This window comes from Lonchura striata, chromosome 15 (genome assembly GCF_050655825.1).
Source record: "Lonchura striata isolate lonStrDom1 chromosome 15, ASM5065582v1, whole genome shotgun sequence".
NCBI lineage: Eukaryota > Metazoa > Chordata > Aves > Passeriformes > Estrildidae > Lonchura > Lonchura striata.
The window spans coordinates 6,286,901-6,307,468 of NC_140717.1; the positions used below are offsets into that span (position 1 = coordinate 6,286,901).

At 45.2% G+C, this 20,568-nt stretch overlaps 2 protein-coding genes across 4 annotated transcripts; one reads left to right on the plus strand and one right to left on the minus strand.

Annotated features, from left to right (window-relative positions):
• The first annotated feature begins 11 nt into the window (after positions 1-11).
• On the plus strand, positions 12-2,533 carry TRIAP1 (TP53 regulated inhibitor of apoptosis 1). 3 transcript variants are annotated; one of them, XM_085592654.1, is made up of 2 exons: positions 12-380; positions 808-2,533. In XM_085592654.1, exon 1 carries the CDS (start codon positions 38-40, stop codon positions 359-361), a length of 324 nt encoding a protein of 107 aa, XP_085448780.1. In that variant the 5' UTR covers positions 12-37; the 3' UTR covers positions 362-380; positions 808-2,533. The 3 variants fall into 3 exon arrangements, with proteins under 3 accessions (XP_085448780.1, XP_021405483.1, XP_085448779.1); XM_021549808.4 differs by having other exon boundaries at positions 12-184; XM_085592653.1 differs by having other exon boundaries at positions 12-369; positions 808-1,456.
• Positions 2,534-3,131: 598 nt separating this feature from the next.
• Positions 3,132-4,782, minus strand: COX6A1 (cytochrome c oxidase subunit 6A1). The gene is made up of 3 exons (XM_021549807.4): positions 4,652-4,782; positions 4,217-4,356; positions 3,132-3,398 (listed from the first exon to the last, which is right to left on the minus strand). The coding sequence occupies exons 1-3, from the start codon at positions 4,755-4,757 to the stop codon at positions 3,318-3,320; spliced, it is 327 nt and encodes a 108-aa protein (XP_021405482.1). The 5' UTR covers positions 4,758-4,782; the 3' UTR covers positions 3,132-3,317.
• Positions 4,783-20,568: the final 15,786 nt, after the last annotated feature.

The window sequence follows — 20,568 nt, forward strand, 5'->3', positions numbered from 1 at the left end:
GGATGCGCGTCACGGCGCGGCCGGCGCGGCCGCCGCGATGAACAGCGTGGGCGAGGCGTGCACCGAGCTCAAGCGCGAGTACGACCAGTGCTTCAACCGCTGGTTCGCCGAGAAGTTCCTCAAGGGCGACAGCGCCGGCGATCCCTGCGGGCAGCTCTTCAAGCGCTACCAGCTCTGCGTGCAGGTGCGTCCGGCCCGGGCCCCGCTCCCCGCGCCCCGGCCGTCCTTCCCCCGCCGCCCCAGCGCGGCCTCGGGCCGCACCACCGAGCCCCACGCAGCTCCGGGCTCCTCTCGCCCTGCGCCTGGCCGTCGTTACATGGAATACTCCACAGACGTCTCCTGCACGTTTCTGTCAGGCTGACTAGTTCAGTGAGTTCTCAGTACGTCCTTCAGCAACACTTAACATTGAAGCGTTGTTCAAACCAGCCTTTAAGACTACTTTTTCTAGGTCGCTTGTGATCTGGATTATTTTGGATGATTTCTATTCAGGCAACAAGCGTCAGGACAAGAGCTTACAGAATTAAGCTGCAGCAGGGAGGTTTAGGTTGGACATTAGGAGGAATTCTCTCACAGAAGGGGTGATCCGACGTTGGAGGTGGTGCAGGCAGTGTTTAAGGAGAGCCTGGCCATTGGCGTGCTCTGGTTGACGTGGTGCTATTGCTCATGGGTCATAGGTTAGACTCGATGATCTCAGAGGTGTTTTACAGCTTAATTGATTCTGTGGTTCTGTGTTTTGTACCAAAGATAACATCATGTAGCCCTGTAAAGTGCTGAATTTAATTATTTGGTTTTTTCTTCTTTTTTCAGAAAGCCATCAAGGAAAAGGACATACCCATTGAGGGCCTGGAGTTCATGGGCCCAAGTAAAGGAAAAAGTGAAAACTCCTCTTGATGTTGGCTGTATGGGTGGAGTCACTAATAGGAGCCTTTGGACTAAGCACCATCACCAGGTGTACCACAGATGCCACCTGGAGAAGACCTTTGTTAACTGCTTTCTAGGAAGTGACAAATGTTCTCTGCTTGTGAAAACAAACTGCTGAAAGAAAAAAAAAAAAAAGACTGGATCATGTGGTAACTGCTGCCTCCTTGCCAGTGAAACTTGGTGGTGGTTCAGCATCTAACTGCTTAAAACTCCATGTGAATAACTTCCTACTGAATGTACTCTGTAATGGGGGAATGCTGCTTGGAGTGGGCTGCGGTGGGTTCTTTGTGGCTGATTTCTCTTGGTTATTTATATAACACTTGAAAGTGTTTCAAAAGAATACGAAGGGGGTTGATGTACTTTCTACCATCTCTATGCTGCTGAATTTTGGTGATGAAATTAGTTTCGTGTAATCGTGAATGCTGAAGGGTTTGAGCACTGTTTTGTGTCAGCTACAGAGATGGGTTAAGAGCACTAGTGGACCTGCAACAGCTTGGCTAAAATAAATGCAACCAGGTTATGTTTTGTTCAAGTAGGTAACTGTGCAGTAGAGTCTGATTGTGCCCCCTAGGAGGGGTGGAAGTGGCCTGCTCAGCTGCTGAAGAGAAGACTCCTAATGCAGAGGTTACTTCAACCTTTTCTGAGGTACCGACACATCCATGAACTTGAATTCTCTCTCCTTCAGCATTACATGATCCTCACACAGGGATGAAGCAAAGCTTGCCCCTCTCTTTACACCAACACAGGTAAAAAAGATACTATGGCCTGAGGACAAAAGATAACTTCATAATTCTAGAAATACAGTGAGGAAAAAAGCTTCACTCTCTGATTTTAATTCCTACTAATAATTTAAAGGTTTAAAAAAAAAAAAAAAACAGCTAAAAAAGTACAGTTCTCAAACATTGTAGCTGGCCTGTCTGCACCACAGCCCCTCACAGATGCCCAGACATGTCCTTGGGCCTTGTGCAGAGGATCAGGAAGTGCTGCAGCCTGAGGCTGTTGTTCTGTGCCAGTCACAGAGCCAGGTGAGCCACCCTCCTGTTCTCAGGTGCAAGGAGCTCCCACTGTGTCAGCACAGGGCTTAAATATAGCACTGAAAAAACAGGCTTTTGGCAAAGTGCAGCAGGTCTAAGGGAAGGATCTAGAAATAGCATATTGGAGACAGTTGACTCTGTAGCTTTTCTTTTTTAAGGAGTAACTCGCAAAAACAGTTGGCTTTTTTATGATCTTCATGTAGGGCTAAATGTAATGTGACTTTGTCAGCTTTAAAACAACTGTGGTGCCCATCAGTGCCTTGTACTTTCAAATAGGAAAACTTTGTCTCAACAATCTTTTACTGGTAAACAGACAAAAAAAATCACATGGAAACATGGGGAAGGGCATCCTGCACTACCACTTTGAGATTCTCTCTTGCCATCTATCACTTCTTTCAACAGCAAGATGCCAAAGCAGCTGCTGCGTTCTACCTTTTGGGAAGAACCACGTTCGTGACAGCTGAGATAGAGCTCACTTTCACATTGTGCAAAAAATATAGAAGTTATAGTAAGAACTGGAAAATGGTTGACTTGTAGTGAGCAAAAAACTTGAAAATTAAAGTTGTACTGGCACAGGCTCATGCTGTTGGCTCACTATTTTCTTTGCTTCAGGCAGCTTCTGCATGACACAGTACACATTACACAGACACAAGCAGTAGAACCAAAATTGTGTTTTCTTCTGCAAAACCTGTGTGACAGACACAGACTGCAGCTTTATGGAGAGCAGAGTGGTGAGAAAAATATGTGCTGATGTACCTGAAAATTTGAGAGCTGAAGGGGAACAATGTGAAGGCAGAGCTTAGCTCAACATCTTTGCTGCCACCCCCTCTGCCAGGAGTGACCAAGAGAAAATCACCTTCATGACTGTTAATAAATATTGCAAAAGCTGATAATGGAGAATGTGCTTCAGTATATATTGGGTTTTAATCTATGTATATGTTGTTCTGGCCGTGAGTTTAGAGTCATCAGTTAAACCAGACACGAAGAATATGAAATTTATTCATGTCCTGTGCCAAATGCATTCGTGTTGTTTGTTACAGACATAGGAACATGTGTTTCCATTCAGGCAGTCAAGCCCCTTTGCTCATGCACTCTGTCCTGTGGGTAACCTTAATGCTTTATGCCAACACAACTAAAAATCTCCTAAGGATTCAGGTAAACAAGTCAAATCCCAAATTCATGTTCAGAGTTGTTTATTTAAAGGGCCCCATCACACGTGCACATGGGGGCCACAACACCACTCAGCTTCATCTCAGAAGAAACAGTTTCTGTAACTATGACCCCAGAAATGATGGTTCCCACTCAGCATTCTGGTTCAATATGGGGAGAGCCAAAGTTCTGGCTGTTGTCAGGATCTTGGTTTTAATCTTCATAACCGGTTGGGAGAGCGTTAACGTGGGGGTTGTGAAACAGAGTTTTATTCCCATCACCCCAGGGGAAACGCTGTTAAAAGAAGAAAGAAAATAAGCCAGTGGCAGCTCCTGAACAACCCCTACAAGCACCTGAAACCAAGAACAGTACAGACTCAAACATCAATTCTCCCAGGCAATTAGTGACAGGCTATGAGGAAATGGCCTCAAGCTGTGTCAGAAGGTTCAAGCTGGACATCAGGAGGAATTTCTTCACGAAAAGGGTTGCTAAACATTGGGACAAATTGCCCAGGCTACTGGGGTCACCATCCCTGGAGGTGTTTGGCTATAGACTGGATGTAGCACTTAGTGCCATCATCTGGGCCACAGGGTGGAGATGAGTCAAAGGTAAGGCTCCATCTCAGAAGACTTTTCTAACCTAAATGATTTTATGATCACACAGCTAGACAGGCTGATAAATTAAGCAAGCTGGCTACCAGGATGTAGGAAGCAAGAGTTGGAAAACTCTCTCCCTTAGCTGGGAGCCAGAGTCTCTGAACAGCACAATCTTTGCTCTTAAACATCCACTGTGTTGTATTACGAGGACCCCAATTTTGAGTACTTGGGATCTCCACTGCTACCTTTTAGATCTGTGTTACTTTAAGTACAGCAGCTCTAGGACTGAAAAATTTTTCAGCAAGACATTAGAAGGATCACTCTGGGACGGAAAGGCGTGTGAGTATCATGGGTACTTCATCAGAGCTGTGACAAACTCTTACTGCCGCAGAAACAGCCACGAGCTGCTATCACAGCCAGCTCACGTAGCAGTCGAGAAAGGAAAATGGCAGTCTTAGAGGAAGCTCCGCAGCCGCGGAGGAGCAGAGGGCTGCGAAAGCCCGCGGGCAGCAGTACCTTGGTCCTGATGCGGAGGTGGGAGTAGGGCACGAACTCGGGCCGCTCGTGATGGTGCTGCGCCTTTAGGTAGCAGTTCAGCATGCACACGGCCACACCGGGCAGCGCCACCACGAAGGTCAGCGTCTTCCACATGCGGGCTGGGCAGCGGGACAGCGATCAGAGATCACAACAACAGCGCGGCGGCATCAGCGCTACTGACCCGACCGCGCCCTGCACACAATTAGCGCGGCACTAATGAACCCCCCGTCCATCCCCGAACGCGGCTCCCCCCCCGTCTGTAACAGGGATCCGGGCTCACGGTTAAACCCCGGCGGGGGCTCACACCGAGAGCCTGCCATGCCCCGATCCCGCAGCGAAGGGCACCGGGTGTCAAGGGCAGCACCGCGCCATCCGCGGGCCCGGCTCCGCCCTCGCCCCGCAGAGCCCCGTTACCTCCGCCCTCCTCGTGTGCCGCGGCCGCCGCCATGCCGCGCGCCGGCAGGGAGCGCGGGGCGGCGGCGCCGAGCAGCAGGCGGGACACCCGTCCGAGGGCCGCCATGTCCTCCCGTCCGCACACCGGAACCGGCACCGGAACCGGAAGAACCGGAACGCGCCGGGCGAGCCGCGGCCGCGCTGACCTTGAGCGGCACCGCCTGCGCGAGGGGCGGGGCCGTGGTGACGTCACGCGGAGTGCCTGAGGGCGGCCGCCGCCATCTTGGCGCTGAGGGCGGAGCGGGCCCGGGGCGCTCGTCCTGGGGCGGTGGCGGACGCTGACTCGCTTAGCGTGGAGGGCACCTGGGACAGCATCGTCTCCGTCCTCCGAGCGAACATCACCGTGTCACTCACACCATGGCACACAGTGCCCTGTCCAGTCTTTCCTTAAACACCTCCAAAGACAGTGATTCCGTCACCTCCCTGAGCAGCCCATTGCAGTGTGTCTGATCATACTTTATGTGGAGAAGTTACGCCTGATGTCCAACCTTAACCTCCCCTGATGCAGTTGGAGGCCATTTCCTCCTGTCCTGTTGCTATTGCCAGGGAGAAGAGGCCGATCCTCACCTGCCCACATGCTCCTGTCAGGTAGAGAGTGATAAATAGTTCAGGGAGTGAAAAATCCTGGGGCTGTGGGCTCAGGGAGAGTGCTGGCAATGTCCCAGGCATGAGGGGATCAAAGGGCTCGAATGGTGCCATTCTGTTACCACTAAAGTGTTTTTAATTACATGGATTCCTGGGATAATTCTCCTGAAATAATAACATCACTTGAATGAACACAAGACCTCTAGGGGAAAAAGATTGACAAATATCTAGATTCTCTTTTAGTTCTTTATTGGGGCCTGGCTGTTTGACTTTTGGCAGAAGCTGTATAGGAGGACAGTACATTTTTCAGCACTTAAAACTGCACAGCAGAATGAGAGGATTCCCGTGGTGCATATGGGAAGGACAATGGTACGGGCTGGTCTGAGAGGAATGAGATGAAGGAATTGTGTTTTACTCCAAAGAAGGTTGCTGTTGGAAGGAGGAGGTTGGTTGGTCATGTGCACACCTTGGTCCCATGGAATTGGTCACTTCCCTGTTGCCAAGATCAAGGCATGCAGCGTGGCATGGCTGTAAGATGGTGGGGACGTGTTTGCTGCTGGGGAACAGGATTTCTTTACCCACTTGCACTTGGAGCAGGGCTTGTGTCCAATTTACTGTGTAGTATAAAGGAATAGTAAGATGGCCAGAACCTTGGAAAGCTGTTGTGAAACACCTTGGCATAAAAATATTGCTCAGTTGTTTACTTTATCTGGACACTGTAAACTATTAAAAGTGCTTTGGTTTCTTTGTTCTTATTTTGTTTAAACTACAGTTACCTCTTCCAGTACTTTGCTTTTGCATTATTTTATTTAATAAATAGTTTTAAGGACAGCTTTGCTTCCATACTGAAAGAAGTTATTCTCAGGTACTGTGTGTACCTGTACAAATGTTCTGTCATCATGGACATGATGCATTTTGGACAAAGCAGCCCTCAAACCACTGGGGCTTGCCATGTACACACACACCTGCTTTGCTAAATCCACACTGGAGGTAGATTTTGCCTTTCCACACCTTCATCCTTTCGATTCAAGCTTATGAACTGTCTAACATATCAGACTTTTAATTTAAAAGTAATTTGCATGTGGCTTTTTGGGGAAAACAGAAGCTCTGAGAATTATTTGGTACAACATTTCAGTGATGGAACTAAGACTAAGTTCTGTATCCTAAAGCAAATTTGTAGCAGGAGCTATATAAACAAAACTACTCTTGTTTGTAGCAAAAAAACCTTTAAGTAAGCAACAGGCAGTAATGTTTGTGAACAAGAGAAAACAAAAGAACCAGCAAAATAAGCAAACATCTGTCTAGGATGAGGAAAAATTCTCTCTAAAGTAAAACAGGTTTGTGAGCTGTGCTGCTGCTGCAGCAGCCTCAAAACACAACATGCAAGTGTTAAGCAGGAGGTGAGAGCAGCCAAGGTTTGCTTCTCCCAAGTTCTCCCTGACACCTTTACTCCTCTGGCAGTCTGGAAAATGCCCTTTGGAGAAGACAGTAGTGGCACCTCTTAGCACAGCTGCCCCAGGAGCTCACCCATGCAGCTCTAAGGGGCTCGTGGAGAGCAACTGAAAGTGGGGTTTAAGTCTGTCCTGAACCTGAGTGTGGTAGAGGTTCATTACAGTCTGAGTTACACTGATGTAAAATGGGCCTGTCTTAGTCTTCATCATCCCAACAGCCATGATTAATCTCTGTATGAGGTGTATCAGGAGTCTAGTGGGTCTGATTCACATCTTTAAATGTAAATTTGGAGTGACTGCTAGGAGACACAAAAGATTCCATAAGAATAATTTCTTTTAGCTGAGAGAAGACAGACAGGTATTGAAAGAAACCTAGATATTTTAAGAGTATTGTGAATAATGTTTTGATGTAGCTGTATGAAATGTGTTTAACTCTACAATATGTGATGATTATTATCACTGTGATGATTGCAGTCCTCCTGACAGCACGTGTTTTTACAAAGGTGTGTGGGAAATGAGGGAACAGTCAGCTCTGGCTCTGCAGCTCTGTCTGAATTATTGACCCATGGCATGGCAAACCCCTCTCGTACTCTCTGCTGTGCCTTGCAGAAAGGGTTTCAGGTGGGGTTTCCCCCCAGCTGACCTATGTGAGAGCCTAGAGCTTGATTTAGAAAATACCTTATCACCTTTAAAAAATCCAGGCCTAAATCCAACATTTGAGGAATTTTCATCAGGTACATTTTTACAAAAGATCCAGCATCCCAGGAACCTTCTGAGTGCAGAAATGCTACAGTTAGCTCTGAAAAGGGTCGGGGGAAAATACCTTAAATATGTGTATATATATACACATGTATGTATGTATATAAAGTGTAGTAGCCATTCACTGAGAGAACGCTGTTTCAGAGTAGTGGTGGGACAGGTGGAGGTCAGGCCAGAACTCCTGTTAGCTCACTTGGCTGCCCAGTACCAGTGTCCTGCTGGGCATGCAGCAGTGACATGTGACACTTTGGATGCTGTCGCTGTTCTGTTTAGCACATTTTGGACGATGGCAGGGAGCTGGTGGAGGTGGAGCTCAGTAGAGCTGATGCACTACAGTGGAAAGGAATGTTTGTAGTGCAAAAAGCAAGCTCTGGTTTACATGGACTGTGCACAGAAATGTGGGAGCAGAAAGCTTTGGCTTTCGGGTAACGGCCCGAAATTTAGTGAGTTTTGAGAATCTCCATTCCACTCTGATTCGAATCAAAGGCCACTCGAAGACTTTCACCTTCCTCTCAGTTACTTTTCCCAGGTGCAGCGGTAGGCGGCAGAGAGGGCAGGACACCAGAGAGTCACGATGCGCTGGGAGGGAGGTGCCGCCGGCGGCCGGAGCAATGCCGGCCTGGCCCGCCTGGTGGCAAGCTGCTTTCACTGGAAGTGCCTCCGTTCATCAGGTCTGGCAACAACAAACGCGCTCTTGGGAACTGCAGGCTGTAATCTCATCCCCGTGGATTTTCGCGTTTTCAGGGCCCTGCTCATCCCTCTCGAATAGCAATATTGCCTCCATCAGATACAGTCTTAACAAACGCGGAGTTCGTGCTGCAGAGATAGCGTCTGTGCCTCAAACTCAACAAAGTTTCTGAGGGCAAAAGTTTTCTTCATTTTCTCCCTGTAGTCCTGGAACCTCAGAAATCAATATTCTGACATCTGTAAATCCTTTGTTCCCTTTTTCATCAGGGCTTTATCAGCTTTGGGAGGGAGGGCTGGGGGGAAGAGGGCCTTGAGAGAGCCATTGTCTCTTCCCTCGGGAATGATCTGGAACTACTATGCAAATCTTCATTTGAAGACCCTGGGAACTGGGGGAGGGCTTTAGCTGCGAGCTCAGTGGGAGGGGAGCTCTGAATCCCTGGTCACACACTCCTGCATAGCGCAAGGAGTCGGGAAGAGTCTTTTGAACACGCAGAAGAGACATTTTGTGCTTTGTGCGCTCCTGTGAGGCTTTGCACTCTTTATATCTCCTGTTTTGCGCCTTTTTTTCTGCCTATTTCTTCTAAATATTTGCATAAGAATTGGGGGCGGGGGAAGAGATCCAAGAATTGCAATTAGAAGTGATGAAATCAGAAGGGTGTAGCATCTCTCCTGCCTCCCTCTTAACACCCTGGAGTCTCCCAAGCAGTGGAGCAGCTGCAGTAGTTCTAACACACCTACATCGCGATTACTGGCATTAGCATACGGCACGGGCACAGATTCGGTAAAGCAAATGTTTCAGCTGGTCAGGAGTAGTGGAGTAGAATAATTTGCAGTTCTGAAATACCACGTTGTAGCCAGGTCCTAAGAAGGCTCCTCTTACAGGGGCAAAGACCCAGAGAGCAGAACCTGCTTTGTGCAACCCTGTGGGCTGTCCTGGCTTGGCTCCAAGCTCCATGTCACCTGTTTTGTATTAGGGCAGGGTCACACTAACTGCCAAGTTTCCTGGAAGTTCTGTAGGTCTTCCATAGGCCTCATGGAAGTGGAGATATCCTGGCCTGATTTCCTAGCCACATGGATCAACAGGACAGTGGGGGAGGGACAATTCAGATGCATATCTAAGCATTTTTGTTTTTATAACTACTGTAAAGGTAGTCATAGTCCTTTTGATTTCCCGACCTTCATTTTCAGGTCATCTGTGTAGTCGTTTATTTTTCAAACTTTGAGGGGTTTAATGTTCCAGAAAACTAAAATTTACTGTTGAACAATGACAGCCCTGGAAAATGCAACACGACTCACTCTCCTGGACAGCTGAAAAGATGTGACCACTTAAAAATCTCATCTTCTGTCAAAACCGTAGGAACTGAGCTCTGATTCTGTGTTACCTCCCACATCAAAGCCAAAGCAGTGTACACCACTGGTGTTTGTCCTACAATTACTTTACTGCTTTGTGGAGGGAAAGTGCTTCACAAGTTTGGTCTCATATGTACAATTGGGTCTGAATCTGCTCTCATTTTCCATGTGTAACCCTAGCATGACTCAGCTGTCTGGGGTGACCCCCTGGAACTGTGCTAGCTGGAAAGCAGCCTGGACATGCCCTCTGGCTCCTCTAAGTGCCCCCAGCACCTGTGCACGCTCCCCATCCCTGCAGATGCTTTTCTGAGCACACTTGTTTGCATGAGGGCTGGTGTGTGAATGCACATTCTTCTCACCCACGCCTCACATACGCATGCAAACACACATCCTCGAGTGCACACAGCCATTCCCTTTCTCTCATACACGTTTGTGCACATACACAGACCTTTTTGAAAGCTCCTGTTTTCAGAAAGGTTTTATTTATAGGTCCTGCCTGGTTGTGAATGTGAAAGAGAGAAAGCCCCTCAGAGGGTTCCTTTCATGTGTAAATCAGCCTAGGCTGAGAGCATTGGGGTCACCGAGAGGAGGATTTCACTCTTAATTACTCAGAGAGAAAGCAGGCAGGGGACTTTCTCAAACGAACAGGGTTGTTCTCTGCTGGGGAAATCAGCCTGAGACGCCCAAATTCCTCTTGCATCAGACTTCGGGCTCTGATTCACAGGCCTCTTCTGCCAGTAGCAGGAGCTGTCTATGTGGCACTCGGGACAAACAGTTTGGCTTCCAAAACAGCTTACTTATTAAAAATGGTTATGCTCACTCTAATAATTGGGTGTTCTTTGGAGACCAATGGAAGAGCTGACCTAGCTTGCTTGGTTTTTTTGCTACTTTTATTGACAAAGATGTTAGTCGGTGATACATGTATCTGTGACTCCATCCTCGGTATTCTTTCAGACCTGAAAACTGAAATTTCTCTGCCAAGTAGAAAATGCTGTCCAGAGATTAGTCCAATGAGCAGGACTCTGAATTTGAACTTGAAACCAGCATTGAATTCCCAGTTCAGCCACCGAATGCCTTTGTATCCTTAGCTGTGGAATGGAGTAATCTCTCTGGAACAGGGCTGTTAAGAACAAAAGTCAATAGTCAATATGTATTGTGATACTCTTGATAACAAGGCTGTGAATGCCAAGGTAAATGGGTGTGTCTGAAGAGATGTGTCCTTTTCCTGGGATGCAATACAAGCACAGGGATTCCTCTGCTGAAGTAGAATTGTCAAATTTCATCTCTGGTCATGAAACTGAGTCTGGAAATCTACTGCAGAGGTGAGAATTCCCAGTCACAAGTCACTGAGTTGTCTAGAGGGACTTCAGGACCTGCTTGGGCCACCACACACTAAAAGAAAGTGTATCTGTCAGTAGTTGCAGGAAAGAAATATGTGTTGTCAAGTGCATACTCATACAACTATGTGAGTGTGCACTTCACACTCACATGGTGTGTTAAGGTATGTTTTAACTTCACCTGACAAAATTTACACCTTCTCATCTGTACATCCTTTTCATTTATGGCCTCTGCTTTTCTGAACAGGAAATAAATGCATTGAGGGCTGAACATTCACAGCCCATGCACAAATAGCCTCCCGGGAGCCTTGATTCAGGATTCTTGGAGCTGTCTTAGTTCAGCTTGCCTGGGAAAGTGGAGGGGTTTGTCTGGGAGAACCTGTTTGAAGATGCTGGCTCTAGTGGTGGGAGCCATCAGCAGATGAGGTCAGCAGTCTGAAGTATCTGCAGAGGTCAGAGGGAAATGAATGAGTCATTTCTTTTGCAAATGAAGAGCTGCAGCCTGGAGCAGCCTTAGTAGAGCCCAGCATGTGGGTCCAGGCTGTTTCTTTTATGACCTGATGGAAATGGGGCCCAAAAGGACTTCCCTGATGGAGTTCTCTCTCCATTAAAGTGCTTTGTTATCCTTCCCTCCTGCAGCATGCACTGGGTATGGAACATGGATTGGGGGTTATCCTGGCTATCAGCACACTCCAGAGGATGAAGGTTTTATGGCTGCATAGAAAACCTTGGCCTGCAGGGTATCCTTATTGCCTTTCCAGGAAAAAAGTCTTGGTTTAAGATGTAGAACACATGTATATTTCTGCTTTAGTGCTCCTTTTTACCCAACCTACACTAAAATAAATAAATCCAAGGGCTGCTTTAAAATAATGCACATAATTAACTAATGGATTAAAAAGCCTGGATTCTGATCTTCATTCTGGTTGTAAATTTTCAGTTACTCTGCAAAGTCCTATGAATGCCTATGCATCACTTTTTCTGCAAAACACTGAAGAAAGGTAGTGGGGTTTTTTGTTTTCTTTGGTTTTTATTTTTTGGGTTTTTTTTGTAACATCTTGAGGATTTGGGGTACAGGATGCTTTATATATACAAAATATCACTGTTAACATTGTCTCTCAGTGAAATCTCTTTTAGTCTACTTTTATGCAATGTTCTTTCTCTGAATTGTTGATTTAGAATTAATTTTAGTATTATATAAACAATGTCAGTTCTCTCTTGCCATTTGCTGTTTTGCTTCTTTGCAGACCACGGAGGAAGTCCTTTACCTGTGACATTGTAAAGGGAGGTGGAGACACCTCAAGGAGAAGGTCGAGACAGGCAACAGCAATTACAGTCAATAACATCCTGACTTGCCTCAATTACAGGTTGGTGTGTGATCTGTGCATGTCATCTCTCCTATGTACAGGTATTTGCAATGAGGCAAGACATCAAAATAACTGTCTCCTTTGTAGGAGCTCTAGGAGCAGTTTCCTATTATTATCACTGTCTTTTCACAGCTTCAAATAGAGTAGGGCAAGATGAGTGTTTTAAGGGAAGGCAGCTAAGGTTGGAGTCAATGTACTCAGGGTTTTCCCTCACTGCTGTGATGTTACAGCCATGACAAGCAGCTAGAAGTTAGAACAGTCTTGGGACTCCCAGAACTTACACTAAAGGGAAACATGAACTTATGTTAAAATTTTACTTCTCAAACTCTGCTGTATGTGAAGGGTTGTTTTTTATGGCTTTCATCTCTATTTTCCTTTAGAAACCTCAGAAGAACTGTACACCCTTCAAATCTGTGTTGATGTGTTTTAAATGTATGATATGGAGCACATCCACTCTCAGTAGGTTGCAGGAAGGGGCCATAAAATCATAACACATCTTTGGAGGGGTAAGATTGTTCTTTATTTCCTAGAAGCATCAGCTGAGTTTACACCACTTTATGTAGGAAGAGCTGCAGGACAAGATGAATGTTCCTGAGGTCTCAGAGACAATTTCATGTTTGGGGTAAGGCTGAGGTTAGCTGTGGAGCCTGTGTCCAGGCAGTAATTTGACAGCAGATATGGGCACACAGTAGTGCAGGCTCTGAAAATCGCAGAAGCCTGCTGAGTTATTGTGAGCTGGAGGAGCTTTTCTGTTTGTGGGCACATGGGTCTGCCTGCCTCACATTGTGCAGACATAACTGAGACATAAAGGAGGCTGGCAAATTGCAGAACAGAGATGGAAGGGGGAACAGGGGGCTGAAGAAGAAAAGTTAAGAGTTCGTAGACAAAGGACTCAAGCCTAGTTGTGAATTCCTAGCAGGTACTTGGTCTTTAAATGAAAACGTTTGTCAAATAACATACTGATTTAATGTGGGAACTGGATAGATATCTGCAAAGGGTTTTTTTGTTTTTTGGTGTGATTACAAGAGATTTAGCAGAGAAAGCAGTTTTACTTTCTCCCAAAGTATGTATTTGTTCATGTACCAAAACTATATAGGCAGACAGTATAGATGACAACACACAAAGTGAGACACAGATGATACATATAATGTTTCTACAGATTTGGACTGATTGCAAATAAGGCATATAATGTGGTTTCCTTCAGGTAGTGTCTGACCATACCATCAACAGCATTGGTGAATTATCCAGGGCCTTACATCAGCTGCACTTTGCTACACCAGGCTGCCGGTCTGTGTCCCCTGTCCCACAGACCCGCTCCTCTTTGGGCAATGCACCTGGCATTTCCATTCTGAGCATCCCCTTTCTTGGACCCTTCATTATGTCCTGTCACTGCACTGGGACCTCAGTGTCATCATGTAGTGCCTTGGCTGTACTCAGCAGTGGCTGTGATCAGGCTGCATGTCTGCTGTGCGTGTCACCGAACTGCTGGGACAGATGCATTCCACAGAGCACTGCCAACAGCTCTGTCTGGGCTGTGTGTAACCCCTTTTTGGTGCCTGTTGGGAATGTAACAGGCTCTGAACAGCAGCTTGGTAGGCAGTCCCACAACAACACCTCTAGCTGATGCACAGGCTTGTAGTATTTTTTGATTGGACCTTCATTTCAAATTTAGTTTTGTTTATTTATTTTGTTTTTTAAACTTTCAAAAGCTTTTTCTCAGACCTTGAACCTTTCCTATGCTAGTGCCTTGTTAGTTAGTAAGGACTCACAAGGTTTTGGTAGATGTGTGCAGAAAGTAGCCACAGGGTTGGTCATTCCTGTAAATCATTGGACTCTTCATAAATTTAATTCTGGTCTTTTCCTTAAAAGCCCTCTCCCAAACTGGACACAAGACAATGGACACCAGCAGGCAGAGCTCCCAGTGACTAGGATATTGTCACATATCCAAAAGCCTGGTGGGAGGAGCAGACATTAGGTCTGAATTCATCCTGGCAGGGAGATTTGGCTGAGAGAGAAGGAAAAGAAGGTCAAAGGCAGCTCCAAGGAAACGGCTTTGGTTTAAAATGTTTCATTAGAGTTTTCACACTGAAAATATAAAGTACGAGAATACAATTATTCGGCAGAGAAGCCACATTTAGTAACAGTCCTATATGCTTTCAGTGCTCTATGTAGGAGACACAATATATCCCTGGCCACCTCAGCAAAATTATGGATTTCTCTTAATAAATGTGGCTTTTTTCCAAAATATTTTACATAATTTGGAAGGTTTTTAAATCAATATTGATAAAATAAGTTTTTTTTTTTTCAGTAGATCATTGCTCTCTGCTGTATCCATGTAAACATTGCAGGGCAGACTGGCTTTATCTGAGCAGTGTATCAGTGTCAGTGCAGCTGGGAACACTTTTGGGATGCTCACCTCATGTTTTTTCCCTTTCCCTCTCTGTCTGTCTTTGATTTTCCCCAGTGTAACTCCATAAGACAATCACAGACACCCTTTTCTAAAGGGTTAGTCTTATTGATTCAAGAAGTTGCCTTTTTGAAGACAGTTGTTATCTGCCTCTTGGGTTTTGTTGCCTCAGGAAGTTTCACCTCTCCATGCAGGCAGGGTTGGGAGTTTGGACTGATGCAGATACCTCCAAGACCTGCCAGTGCAGGGCCATGGCAGATGTCACCTGTGGGGAGGTAGGAAATGGGGTACCAGTATGTCTTATCTATGTTCTTCTTTTGGGACATAATTTCACCAAAGAGCAACTGAAATGTCACAGAGGAATATATGGTGTGGGTGGCTTTTTTTATGGGAAACCAGGATTAGTTTACATTTGCATTTTTTTCTGGTTTAAGTTATAAACTAAAAAGGTTTTGTCATTACATCTCAATGGCAGATTTATTTTGGCCTAGAAAGAAGGGTTTCCCAACAGACTGGTAAAACACAAGCACACATACAGTGCTCTGCAGAGGTAATTCCTTCCTAGACCCTGAAAGAGCTGAAGTACAGGTTGTCTGTCTTGCACACTGCTAATCTCTGTGGCATATCTGTACCCAGGTTCCTTTGTCAACACCTGGAATAATTTTTATGTTCTCTCATGGCTGTGCTGGGCAGTGTGCTGACAGGGCCCTGAGTGCACCAGCTGATTCTGCAACCTCCTACCCCTGTCCTACAGGTTTGGCTGCCTGTGTTTGAGGTCAGTCACGATACAGTGGAATGCAATCTGGGATCAGAGTGCTGTGAGAAGAGCTGTCTGCCAAAGAGCTGGGAGAAGCCAGCTGGGGCCTCCCCAGTTCCATTGGGAGCCATGGCACAGAGCTGCCCTTGTCCTCAGTCCTCATTTGGGGCAGGCTGTAAGGCTGTTTGTGCCTGACTGTGGACCTGGCTGTGGTTGATCCTGACTTGAGTTCCTGGCTTTGCTTCAGACCTGGCACTTCATCCCTGTGGGCTCACTGATCTCCTGGCTATGCGTGGTCACTGTCAACAGACCTGCTGTGCTCTTCTTGCTTGGTCACTGTGTCTGTGTGCCCCTTTACCCAAGGCCCCTGCCAGCCCTGCCCACCTTTGCTTCTCAGGTATCCCAGGCTCCTCTGCAGCTGCTTCTCTGCCCAGTTCCTGGCATGGACCACAGCACCTCCGTGTGTCTGAGACTCCTGGACGGGATGGGCAGTGATATGAGAGACATTATTGCTATGACAATAAGGAAGATGTGGCCTTAACTTTGCCTCTCTTCAGCTACCTGAAAAGCCAAGGCGAAATTCAGGTCTATCTGCACGAGCCCGGATGCCGGGAGAGCAGCCGGCAGGAGGAGCTCGCTGGACACGTCGCTGGATCGTTCCCAGGCAGTCACAGGCATGTTTCAAGGGCATCGCTTTAGATCTGCCTTCTTGGGACTTTCTTGCAGACAAACCACCAGCAGCACAAGACAGAGGAAACTTCGTGGTATTGCAACCGAGCAGCCCCAGTGATTTATATGAAACTTTTTTTAGACTTTGCTCAGCTTGTTTTTCCCACTATGATGCTTTTATCATCATTTTAGATACTTAAGGTGTTCAGAAAGATATTGAGGATGCCTTTTAGTACCTAGAAGTGGCCAATTGTTTTATTTTCCAAGAAAGTTAGTGTAAGATTTCTTGGACAGCATTCGAACCACGGAGTAAAGAATTCAAAAACAATGTTTGTCTTAGCATAGGAAGTTATCCTCCTGCAGTCCTCATGACCTCTGAGAGGACCTGTAAGTAAAAAGCTCTGAAATCTATCAGTACCACTCTGATTATTGGCTTGACAAAGTTATTCAAACAGCTCTGCCCTCTTGTATACAGTTCACCTATGTCTTCTGTGAGAAGCGAGCACAGAGGACAGTAGTAGCTCTTTTGCACAGCACAGTGTTCTCATTAGTTAGGTGCAAAGTGTCACTCTGCTTCTTAGGGCCAGTCCTGCAGCCCTAAAATTCACAACCTCCATGCTTGTGCCTCTGCACCACTTTTAAAATAATTAAGATTTTTTTTTAATTGGTGAATTCTTTGCTGTTGTAAGTCTGTCCCTTATTTAGTTACTAAATGGGAGCTGGGTGCCTTCTGGTCCTGAAGGTTGCTGTAATAATTATTTTGATTCTGAATGTGCCAGAAACTATTCTAATGCATATCAGTTTAAATTAAGTCAATAGAGATTCTTCAAATTTATCCTGGTGTTCAAGAGAATGGAATTCATGCACTTCAATTTACAGCTTATTAAGTGATCAGAATTAATGAACTTGCAATGACCTTTTCTGTTCTTGTTTACACATTTTCTTCCTATTCACTCATAATGTACATGATTTAGAAAATGTAGAGAGTTGAAAAGGCAGCGTGTGGGTCAGATATGTCCCATGGAGCACAGCATTGTGCTTCAGGCTTTAATCATATTTTCAAAGCTGCAGTGTAGAAATGGCATCTCTGCTGATGCTCAGAAACCCAGCTTGATTTTTAGAACCCTCTCTGCATTCTTAAAGCTAGAAAAACATTTGGACTGAGGAACAGTGAAGGTGTTCTTCAGAGTCACTGGATATATGCTGAACATTTTTTTTTTTTTAGCATTATTTTTCAGTGTAGCACTATATTTCAGCTTGGAGGTTGCGAATAATACAAACCATTGGCTCCATCTTTCATTGTATTCTGAGATTTGGAAATCACTTGGGATGTCACCAAGAAACCCTCACATAAACCCTCTTTTTCCCAAGACCAACTGAACATTATTTCACTATGATTCAGCTCAATGTTTGATGAAAGTTTCCCTTTGATTTGCCTAAGGCTAAACAATGACTATGACTAAGGCTAAACTTGTGAGGCTGTGTGAGGTCATTGTTTCTCTCTGACTTCATGGTATAGGATGACTTCTACATGCTTCATCTGATCAACTACAAAAATTTCAGTGACTTTCTATTATTACTGTGAGAGAGAACGCCGCTAATTTGTGGAAATACTAGGAAATCAAAAAGGGAGAATTGTGAAGTAGCAGTGATTTAGGTACCACTGCTTCACACTGAAGGTGTGAAGCAACCTGGTGATAGTGCTCCCATACCAATACCTTTATCTCATCTCTGTCTATTGTTCTAGAAATATTATGTGAGCACACAGAAAGATCTGTCACCAGATAAATACAGGGCTTATGCAGCAATCTCTGCAGAATTGAAGAAGAATCGAGATCCAAAGTTAGAAGGAAAAAGAAACCCAGATGTGAGGGAGTTAAGAGTGCTCTGCTAGAGGAGTAATGTAAGCATGCACAGGAACACTGACAGTGACATTTAGAGAACCCATTTACTCAGAGGGTGGAGGTAGATGGGGCATTAAAATGCTATTGTAAGAGAGAATAAGAGATTCCTGAAGAGGAAACTACTGCTATCACAGCAATCTGCTTGAGGGCATGCACATGCCCCATACATTGCCAGGGGAGCTGAGAAGCTTGAGAAGGTGGCATAAGAGGCATATGTACAGGGGGGGTGTGAGGCTTTATGGTATAAATCCCTGTATGGGAGAGCAAAATCTTCAAAGTAATGAATGTAGATAACAAACTGCCCACAAGAAATGAGAAATAGAGGGCAGGCAGCCACTTCACCCTGAGCAACTCTGTTGATGGCTGTGGAGAGTGAGGGGGACCATGGCAGCAGATGGGAAAGAGGTTTCAAGCCTTGTATGCTGGTTCTGGGTAAGTATGACTTGCTGGAAACCAGAGAAACTGGTTAGTAACTCAAGCAGATTTAGCCTGTTCTTTTTGTTAAAGTTGTGCATGTTAAAAAAACATAGTAGAAGATATAAAGTATTGGAGAATTCAGTGAGGTCTGGTATTTTGACCAAAGGGTCATTGAGATGTGAAAATCAGGTTTTCCCTCTCTCACTTAAGTCTCCTTAAACCAGATGTCTCAATTCATAAGGCTGCCCTGAAACTTTGGATCAACCTGGTAAAGTTCCTAGAGAAAAACAGTTACACAGAAAATTAGCCGACTCTTGATTCTTCTGGTGTGAGGCCTTGCAAACTTGAGCCTGAAAACATAAAAGACTGAAACTGATGTCAGTCACACCCTCAACACAAACATTATAGGTGTAACCAGAGAGGAATTCATCACAAAATCTCTCTGATCTGAAGTCAAGCAGAGCTCTGGAAACAGCTGCTAAATACCCAAGGCCAGAGACCTCTCATCCCAGGGCCGGTTCATCACCTGTGTTATCTGGGGCTCCAAAGCTTGTTCTATCCCCAGTTTGTGGAAAGAGGAAAGCTTACTGACATCCTTTGCAAAAACTGGAATGTTTTATTTGTGGGTTATGTTTGGTGGGTTTTCTTTGGTTTTGTTTTTTGCTTTGTTGGTTTTGTCTTTTTTTAATGTTAAAATGAGTCAACATTTGACTGAAGGAATAGTAGTTTTTTTCCTATGACTCCAGGAGAAAAAGGGATTTACTATCTCCCCACTTCCAAGTGAGAAGTTCACCTTAAAACAGCAGATGTACCTAGGGGTTGCAACTAACAGTGATTAGCATCTCTAACAGTACAATGGTCTTTACTGTCTGACTGCCCCTGAAGCAAAAAATCAGTTCAATCATTTATAATTAATCTTTAAATTACTTGTCTTGAAAAGGCTATATATTACTGGTGTATGACCATGCAATCTGGTGTTTATGTTGTTTCTGTACTCATCGCCATCACTATTTTGCATGTTCATTGCCTGATTGCACTGACATTTGTAAAACATCCATGAAATTTGGGGGTTTTCTTCTAATCTTATGTCCCAAACTGTACATAACTAGCTCAGTGGGACTTTGGTGGAGGGTCACCCTGCATTACTCTGAGAGCTGCTGGAAGTCCAGGTGTGCACAGGGACAGGCAAAGGACATGGTGAACTTCCCTGCTGGGTTTTGGTTTCAAGCCCCATGCTCTGTGTTGTGCTGTGAGAATCCTTCAGTTCTTCTTCCCTTTGGGTCTTTAATGCTAGCAGATGGAAATCCAGCTCAACTTTCAAAAACTCTGAATAATTTATTAAGAACAAAATTGTTGGGTCTGAGAGCTAGTTCCTTTCTCTTTTTCTTTCTCCTTTTCTCTCTGCAAACTGCCTTTCAAAACCAAAGTTTCTAATTACAGGTCAGGGAGGCAGGTTTAATCACACAGCAGAGCCCTTGATGCAGCATTAGAGAGTGTTATTTATACACCTGAATTAATAGGGATGCAGCATTTCAGTTGAGAAGAATAAGGTGGTTTTCAATTTCACTCTTTTTATGTGAAACAAACCACATCAGATTCACTGAGCTTTTTGACCTAAATTATTTGGATTCTGAGTAACTAGTAAGTAGCTGCTGTGCAGAGCTAGGGGAAAAAAAAAGCAAGAATAGACAGAGAACTGCTTACATAGCAGAGGAACAACAGAAGCAGGATGTATTGGAAAAAGCTGTATTGGAATGGAAAGAGGAAGCCATTGGGAAACGATAGATATGCACATATGTGATTGTCTACACCAAGGAAAACTTTTGGAGAGCAGTGGCATCCACAGAAACTGAAGGGCAATGTCAGTCTCTTGGCACACAATTAGATACCTCAAAATATTAAGGTACTCCTAGGGCCAGAAATAGAAGAGATGGAGATGAAGCATGTGAGGGGTCCCTGTTGCAGGGAATGGGATCCCTACCCCCTCACCACTTATTAATCACCATCAGCTTTTGCTGGAGGTATTTTTTTTCTGTAGTACTGGAAAGAAGTGGGGAATCCCAGACAGAATTGTTTTTGCTGTGCTTGGAGCTCCAGTGTGACTGTTTTACACCAGCACAGATATCCATTTTCCCTGCTAGTTTGGATATGAAACTCACATTCACTGTGGACTTTCATCCAGCTTTATCCC

Excerpts from the sequence above, each read along its gene's own strand:
- COX6A1 (XM_021549807.4), bottom strand. The coding sequence starts at position 4,757 with ATGGCGGCCCTCGGACGGGTGTCCCGCCTGCTGCTCGGCGCCGCCGCC. Across the intron at positions 4,357-4,651 it reads GGCACACGAGGAGGGCGGAG|CCCGCATGTGGAAGACGCTG; the intron begins GTAACGGGGCTC and ends CCCGCTGCCCAG. Across the intron at positions 3,399-4,216 it reads ACCTCCGCATCAGGACCAAG|CGTTTCCCCTGGGGTGATGG; the intron begins GTACTGCTGCCC and ends TTCTTTTAACAG.
- TRIAP1 (XM_085592654.1), top strand. The coding sequence starts at position 38 with ATGAACAGCGTGGGCGAGGCGTGCACCGAGCTCAAGCGCGAGTACGAC.